The following is a 9,121-nucleotide window of genomic DNA, read 5'->3' as shown; positions in this document are numbered from 1 at the left end:
AAAAATAAAAAATAAATAAATCCGCTTTACGGTGTATCCCACACATAGCGGGGTAGACAGAGGGAACCTAGTGTTAAGACACTCAGTAACTCCACTTTCCATCGAATTCTAGAGGCATTGCGTGTTGAGTTATTCCAACAAAATAATAAAATTAGAAAAAAATAATAATAAATATATCAGATTTCTAAACGCAGCATACATTGATTACTTTCTAATCTGACAACTGTCATTTAATCAACAAAATAAAAACTATACTCGAGATTCATAGATAAATATAATCTATTTTCATATATAATTAAATATCGTCTTAAGAGTAATAAAACATAATATTATTGACCATAATAAAAAAGTAAATACCTAATTATATTAGATATATTTTATTGTACGAAGGCGCTCATATTTTAATGGTTTTTTTGGCCTGGGTTTCATGATTTTACTGGTTTTAGGAACACTTGTGAAAACGGCAGAGAACGAAGTCGACCTTGGGATCATATCAATTCAGATTGGTACCGTCAGCACTTAATAAACTTATTGTTTATATTTTTTCCAAGACATGTTGAACAATGAGTCGTTCAATAGAATTGCTTGTGGGTGAAACAAGAACCTTACACCGAATTGTTCCAATGCCTCCCGATGGGTGCTGTCTCTTCCATGCTATTGCATATTCTTTGTTTGAGCGTATTGATATACAACAAACTAATAAATTGCGCGAGACTATAGTAGAGTACGTATGTCGTAACTGGAATGATTTAAGTATCTACACTAGCGCTCGAAACGGGAATCCTTACTCTTCTAAAGAAGACATGCTTTGCTTAACTACGTACGGAGCTACTTCCGAAATAAAGGCTGCAGTAGATTTGTACAATATTAAGATAGAAGTGTATTATCACAATGGTGTCCTACTTGGTTTATTCGGCGAAGAGAAATGTCCTATGAAGCGCTTACTCTAAACTATGTTTTAAAAAGAGCAACTATTGAGTTTCTTGCCGTAGTAGCTTCCTATGGGAAAAGTACTTGTAATGGCCAAATTGAATAAAGAATATTTAGATTTTGATTACATTATGAACCTTTCTACTTATGATTTCTGTACAAAAAGTAATGATATCCCGTCAAAAACATAAATGTAAAATGAAAGCCAAGTTCTGTAACAAAACGTATGCTTTCAGCGATAAAAGAAGTGAGATGTAAATGTATGCCAAGTTCAATGGTCAGTCCTGAAATTTATTTTAAACAATATAAAATATTTTATAACAACTGAAAATGCCCATTCTTCTTACAACTTGGAGATTTATTTATCTGTAATATCTGACTTGGCTAGTTTTCATATGAATTTACAATAGAATCTGAATAGAATAGAATTTGAATACATTCATTAATATCGATGTAAATTAATTTGTTATTACATTCATAAATTACAATAGAATCTGAATAGAACAGAATTTGAATACATTCATTAATATCGATGTAAATTAATTTGAAAACTAGCCAAGTCAGATATTACACATAAATAAAGTCTCCAAGTTGTAAGAAGAATGTGCATTTTCAGTTGTTATAAAATATTTTATATTGTTTAAAATAAATTTCAGGACTGACCATTGAACTTGGCATACATTTACATCTCACTTCTTTTATCGCTGAAAGCATACGTTTTGTCACAGAACTTGGCTTTCATTTTACATTTATGTTTTTGACGGGATTATTAATACGGTGTTAAGTTTCCAGAATTCAGCGGAAAGTGGGGAACGGGAGTGACTGGAACTGGTTCCATATTCCATCTGTCTACCCTGCTATGTGCTGAATAAGACTTAAAGCTAAAAAAATCCTTACAAAATTGAAATTTTATTATTTGGCAAAATCTATTTAAACTTAAGTAAAGTGAGAAATTGCAACTAGTTTTTTTTTATATAAATTGTACAATTACCTTTACAGAGACAGTAAATGTACAGTTGCTAAACATAAATGATGATTGATGTTTCATATAGTGTTGCGAAGATTGACTGTGACAAGAATGAAATTGTTGTATTTGTATTTTGTACTATTATAGCAATGTTCACAGAACTTAACTAACTTACTTCAACTGGGACCAAAGTGGCTCAATATTTATATTTACTTAGAAAAAGTTTCATCAATAAAAGTTCATCTTTTGTTAGAGTTCTAAATTCAAAGGGTAAAATGGAACTACATTAACGGGACTATATTATTAAATAGAGGACAATTAATATTTAAAGATCTCGGTAAAAGTAATAAATTCTACAGATTAATAAGAACGTACTCATGTATGTATGGTATTAAAATTGATATTATTTTTTTTAGCTTCACGCTATATCCTGCACACAGTAGTGAGAGAGATGCTAGTGTTGAGACACTCCGTCCGTTCCCCATTTTCCGCTGAATTCTAGATTCTTTTTACAGTCACACGCTTTTGTGCCTGCGCCACGAATGGCCTCATAAAGCGTTATTTAATTTGTAAAATTTTAATACCTATATATAGATACATTTGAACTGTTGATATAATTAAATATTTAAAAAAAAAATGAATTATATTTAAATTTATGTTATATTTATCCATTTAGTTCCCATATAACTTCTTTAAAAAATTAGTTCTTTTCTCACAACTCGTTCTAATGAATGGATTAGTCTAGTTAATTATATAAGTAAAAAAAATATATTGCAAAAATATGGGCTTTAAATTTATATAATTCATATAACTGAGATTCAATGGGTTCTAGATACTGATTAAATACTTGTTTTTATATAAAAAACTTAAGAAATGTAGTGCAACTATAAAAAAAACTATTATTTATATAAGATTTCCTAGCTTAATGTCGCTAATAAACAACCATACCTTCTTTATTATATTGAATGAAAGTGACCTAAACAAGGATTTGTATCAATTATATTATCTATTTTTATCGATTCCTACTAACAATATTAGAATTTTACACACAATTAACGACTTTTCTAACGACTATCATCTAAGCATAAGGAATAGACTAATATCCGCTTTCGTAGATCTCTAGACGATTTAACTCTAATTAATTGATAGAAAGTAGGTACTTACATCTTTATGGCTGTCTCCTTTTTGTTCTACTTTCACAAAGTCCTATATAGTACAATATATTTTTATAATGTAAAATTAGTCTTATTTTACATATTACATAAAAAAAACAAGTAAAAACGTTCATACGTTCGTTCAAAGCTTCATATGTTATCATAGCTTCAGCATACCTATAGCACGGTGGATAGAGAACCAATAGAGAGATCAGAAAAATATAAAAACAAAATAAACCATTTAATGTATAAAAAATAAATATATTTTTCACGGTATATATCGCATTTAGTAGATTGGCAGAGGTAACCAAGTTGTTCCTATCTTTCCGCACAATTTTAAAGAAATTTCGTATTGATTGGCAAGCCCCGATGTCGAGCTTTGTATAGTTAGCAAAACGAGGAAATTAAAATAATAAATAATTCCTTCCATCGAGTAGGAATCGAACCCAGGTTAGATTCCTATTCTATATAATTATGACAATTCCAGAATTGTTATGATTACAGCCTCATAAACGAACATTAAAAAATATAAAATGAGCATGAAGAACCATGTGGTTCATGCACTAGATTCTCTTTCCCTATCCTGTAGACCAAGAAAAGCGAATCACAAATGTTCAAAGTTCAAACTATCTTATGAAAAGAAAGAAACAAATAAAATAACGGTGCATATCGTTCCGGTTATGTGTGACCAACCAATTGTTTATGGACACACACTAAAGCTTGAAACGGGAAGCTTTCGCTGTTTTATCAGTATTATATAATGTTCACGTTTTTCAAATACAATAGAAAACTTGTATTTATTTGAAAAATCTTGTAAGAAATAACTCTTGTAATAAATAAAGTATTAGCAATCTTCAACAGCAGTTTTCAAGCAACTTTTAAGTTATTAATAATTCTGCAACTCGTCACTAGATGGCGCTGTTAATGTATTTAGGACTGCCAAATAAAGTTTGAATCAAAGTAATCGCTATTGTGTGTTTAGGTATCATATAACGTAAAAAATTAAAAAAATATTAGTGCAGATATTTTAAAAGCATTTTACTGGATTAAAAGTCTTAATTATTTCTAGATTCAAAGTATCTTATCGTTGTCTTTACATGATCAATCACATTAGTGGTTCATTTCAAACCAAGAGATCCGGCTGCATCCGTAGCATTCATCTTTAATTTTACCCAGTATTAATTAATCAATTTTTGCAAAATTATAGAAATATCGTGCACAGAAGTGTCAAAATAAATTTTATTATTATTATATTAAATCCATACAAATATACTATTTTTACATCATATTATCTTTATACTGCCAAATTTTGTAAAATATTGCAAGTTTAATTTGTCAAAACGGGAAAATACCTTTTTGTTCAAACAACATTAAATTAACAATTTCCAATTTTTTTTACCATAAACCATCGTCATCATATTTTCTATTTATAAAAGTATTATTTAAACGTCCGAGCTGATTTAATAGCCCGAGAACTAACTTACCAAGAAATAAATATGCTAATTACTTCATACATCCCCAATCCTCATCCTGTACATTTAACGCAAGTGTACGAGTACATCTAAGTTATCAATCGGTTGATTAATCAATAAGGCAGCTAATTTACCGTCGACTCCATTTCCGCCTAAACCTGTAGAGTTTGTCTGATTATTCCACTTCGCTATCACTAATGTCAATTTACGCTATCATTGGATCGCCTGCTAATTATCTGGTGAGGACTGTTCACGACAACAGTTTATTACGTTTTACATACGAAATGGGGGGTTTTTGTAAGATACTTGAACACTATTTTGCTATAAATTATCGTTTCTTTTAGAACCTTTGATAATGTTAGTTGTAAAAGACAGGTGGAATACACTAACAAGGTGGAAGCTATGCTGCTTATGAACAACTTTTTTTCAATGTTTGCTTTATAATATACTACAGATAGATGGAGTTGGCTCAGTGTTAAGATTATTCGTTCTAAGCGTCATGTCTAATTTTACTACAAAGCGTATTAAGTCATTGACGTTGCTTTAAAATATATTTTTTTTGTCAGATTTAGATTTTATTGTTTGTAATATTTTATGTCGGTATTGCACAAGGATCTTTGATTTAACAACTTATCTATACACTACTCTCTAAGAGTAATAAAATTTGGAATTCAATTTTCAATAACAAACTACAAATAAAAAAAATACTTTACGAAATTATGTAATAAACCACTTCCAAGATCTATTTTAATTATAAAATGATAGGTCATGGTTTTACAAGCGACGCGATAAACAGACTACATATAGATATTATTATAGAAACATCTAAGAAAATGTAACAATCTACTTTGAAACTAGTATGGATGTAATTCATATACAGATAGCCTAGAATCTATAATATTAATTGTGTAAATCCTGTAATTGCAACAAAATATAAGATCTTGGAACGGGATCGCAGAATTGCGTCTTCGATAAGGAGGCAGTGCAAAACTCTGGTCAAGTATAAAATTATGAGCATCTATAATGACACTATGGCACGCCTATTACACATAATTATTTCAACTGAAAATTATAGCTTTGGTTTTCTTATAGTACATTGTGCTACTTAAAATGTTTTGCATATTTTTAAAATATTAATTCTAAATTTAAATATGTAGGTTTATAAATATATTTCGATTATAATGAAATATTTTAACATTAGTTCTAGCGTGAAGTATTTAATTGATTACGGAACGACATTATATTGTCTAAGTGACATTGACGTTTTGTTAAAATGTGTTGTCTATGGTAATAAGTAACAACTTAAATGTCAAAGTCAAACATTTAAATTTAGGTTAGGGTTTGAGTATCTGCCGAAATATAATAAAACTTTATTATTATATTTTATAAATAAACTATATAAATACATACAATAGTCATGGCCAGCAAGCCTAACTCAAAGCGAACAATATATGTAGGTGGCTTAGCGGAGGAAGTCGATGAAAAAGTGTTAAACGCAGCTTTTGTACCTTTTGGTGATCTTGTTGATGTTCAAATACCTCTCGATTATGAGACAGAAAAGCATAGAGGATTCGCTTTTATTGAATTTGAGAATGCTGAAGATGCTGCAGCGGCTATTGATAACATGGTATTAATTATTTTGTGGAATTAATGAGCTTTGAAATTTTGCTTTGTTTTGTATGTGTAAGTGATTTAAACTGTATTTATTATGTACACAATGTATATAAAATCTATTATGTTCCTTTTGGTGTATTTTATTATCTAATAAGTACTATGTATAAACTTATCTTAATTTTCAGAATGACTCAGAATTGTTTGGCCGTACTATTAGGGTAAATATTGCTGCGCCACAAAGAATTAAAGAGGGTTGCACGCGAGCAGTTTGGACTGAAGACAGTTGGCTACAAAAACATGCCGGTGAAACTTTGAATGTTGAAAAAGATACAGAGGATACTAGTCAAAAAATGGAAACAGAGGAAGTAAGATTGTTTAAACTTTTATTTTAAACAAAAAAAGTAATTGTCATTTTGTATTTAAATGATGTTTTTATAATTTCTTGCCAGAGCAGGGTAGATTAAATTATACCCTTTGGTTGAAACAGAACATACTACCATTGCGTTTACAGTCAGGTATTGTTTTCCCATTGCTCTATACATTTTCTTGCTTTTGTCATTGTTCTATGATAAAAAGTAGGTTTAATAACTAATAAATAACCAATTATTACAGACATCCACAAAATCAACAGAGAAAAAGAAAAATCCACAAGTATATTTTGATATAAATGTCGGCAAACAAGAAATCGGAAGGATAATTATGATGCTAAGGTCTGACATAGTGCCGAAGACAGCAGAAAACTTTAGAGCTCTGTGTACACATGAAAAGGGTTTTGGTTACCAGGGGAGCAGTTTCCATAGAATCATTCCTGATTTTGTATCCTTTTTAAAATATCATTTTTATTTGACATTTAAAGTCTTATAATTCAATAGAACAGCAAATGACTATAAATTCGATTATGGGTTCTCCTTGAAAGAATGAATTATTTTATCCCTGTATGGCAAGATAAAGCATGAAAGAAGTTTGTTTGTGCTAGCCGGCTGTATGCAGGCTAAAGCATGTAGCATTTTAATGATTATTTGTGTATTTAAAATTATAGTCATTACTTTTAAAAATTAATATATTAATAACATTTTAAATGTTAAAAACAATAACATTTACATACTTAAATACCAAAAAAGTATTTTGTGTGTACATACATATTTGGCACCAGCTCAGCCAGCTCCCATTTATCTCCTATGATAAACTATGATTTATCTCCTTTCATAAGTAACTAATAAATTTCCTAAGCAACACCCAGATGTGTCAAGGTGGTGATTTCACAAATAACAACGGAACGGGTGGCAAGTCTATATATGGGAGGAAGTTTGAAGATGAGAACTTCACATTGCGGCATACAGGACCTGGCATATTGAGTATGGCCAACTCAGGACCTAATACAAATGGATCACAATTCTTTTTGTGTACTGCTAAGTGAGTTAGCTTTTATTGATATGTAGGTATTTAGTGAGTTAAAGAATGAGTGAGTTTAAGAAATAGTTTGTGGCTGTCATGTGATGGTTGAGGGTTCAATCTTGCTCATCTGTCAAGAAGCAGTGATAAGTTCTGCCTCATCACACTGTTTTGTTTTGGAATAGTGTTTTGACACTAACTTCTTTCTGTGTTCTCTCAATAGAAAAGGCATTTGTGTACATGGTTTTTTTGGATTCCTTTAGAGCTGATATAAATTATAACAAGTTTGTATAAATTCTACTAAGTCAAGCCAAGTAAATGTTTTGTCTTTTTTATTATAGTTAGTTTATCATATTATTAGCGACATTTTTTTTTAATTTTGGTTATACTCAATTGCATGTTAAAATTTTATTCAATAAATGAATAACAAAATATTAATTAAGTAAATGTCTATGTAAATAAATAAAAAAATATCTAAACTGATAAATTATAATTTTGGCAAAGAGGCGATTTTTAAATTGAAATTTTATTTCTCTCTATATAGTAGTGAGGTTTTTTTTTAAATAAAATTACGGCTATATATATTACGGTGTAGGTACCAGCTGTGTCCTGAAGTAAACAAAATATTTATATAAAATGTGCTTAGTTGGACTGGTGCCAACTTTTGTTGTATGTACTTGAATGTTTTTTGGTTTTACCATTGCGACTTATATTATAAAACTATTTCATAAAAAAAATATTTTTTGCTGTGCTATTATAAGATATTCTTGTATCTTTTCATGTATAAAATTCTGTAATACATTTTTTTTTGCTTAAATATACGGTGCCCTTATGCACCTTGCGTTCTTTTTAAATTACTTTTAAGATTTTACTAGGCATAAAGAGAAAGAGATATATTTCGTTACAAAAAAGTTGTTCCCGATAATCTCAAACTCCTGATGACTCCCGATATTATGTTAAATGGTGTAGAATACTGTGTTGTAGGAATGAAAATATATTCATCTTTTTTTTTATAAGGACAAACTTTAAAAAATAAGATAAATCCTAAAATCAAATGTGCGCAGCAATCTACTGATAACTTCATGGCGGCCGCGACTCGTTAACCGGACTGTACTAATAAGTATTTAAATATGTATTTTTTTTGTTTCAGGACTGACTGGTTAGATAATAAACACGTTGTTTTCGGCCATGTTATTTCCGGCTTGGACGTTTTAAAGAAAATGGAGAGATATGGAAACAAGAGCGGAACGCCGTCTGCTAAAATTACTATAAGCAACTGTGGAGAATTACAATGATTAATATTACATTTATATTACTTTCATTTATTACCTTTTATCGATTTATGGTTTTTTATAAATATTTTAATAGTTACGACGTAACGAATTAGATGTAACAATATTGTCATTAATTTTACTACGAGGTAGCGGAACCTAAAGTAACATTGACTAGAATGGGAAACTGGAAATAAATTTCACTATAAATATTTTTCGGTGTTGGAATCGAATTCACAGCCATTGTGCTTACACGCTTGTGCTTACTTGTTCCGTCACGCAACAATTTCTCGAAAACTTGGGGAGGTAACTTGAGGACGA

General features: G+C 29.9%; 1 protein-coding gene across 1 annotated transcript; it reads left to right on the top strand.

The window, feature by feature from the left end:
• Positions 1–5,820: 5,820 nt before the first annotated feature.
• Positions 5,821–8,835, top strand: cyp33 (peptidylprolyl isomerase cyclophilin-33). The gene is made up of 5 exons (XM_085193241.1): positions 5,821–6,150; positions 6,323–6,502; positions 6,750–6,953; positions 7,378–7,550; positions 8,680–8,835. Exons 1-5 carry the CDS (start codon positions 5,941–5,943, stop codon positions 8,822–8,824), a joined length of 912 nt encoding a protein of 303 aa, XP_085049367.1. The 5' UTR covers positions 5,821–5,940; the 3' UTR covers positions 8,825–8,835.
• The last annotated feature ends 286 nt before the right edge of the window (positions 8,836–9,121 follow it).

The sequence above is a fragment of the Heliconius melpomene genome, chromosome 11 (assembly GCF_056956725.1).
Source record: "Heliconius melpomene rosina isolate 202511_hmr_F chromosome 11, ASM5695672v1, whole genome shotgun sequence".
Lineage (NCBI taxonomy): Eukaryota > Metazoa > Arthropoda > Insecta > Lepidoptera > Nymphalidae > Heliconius > Heliconius melpomene.
Note: the sequence above shows the minus strand (reverse complement) of the source record. Positions and strands in the feature narration are given on the sequence as shown.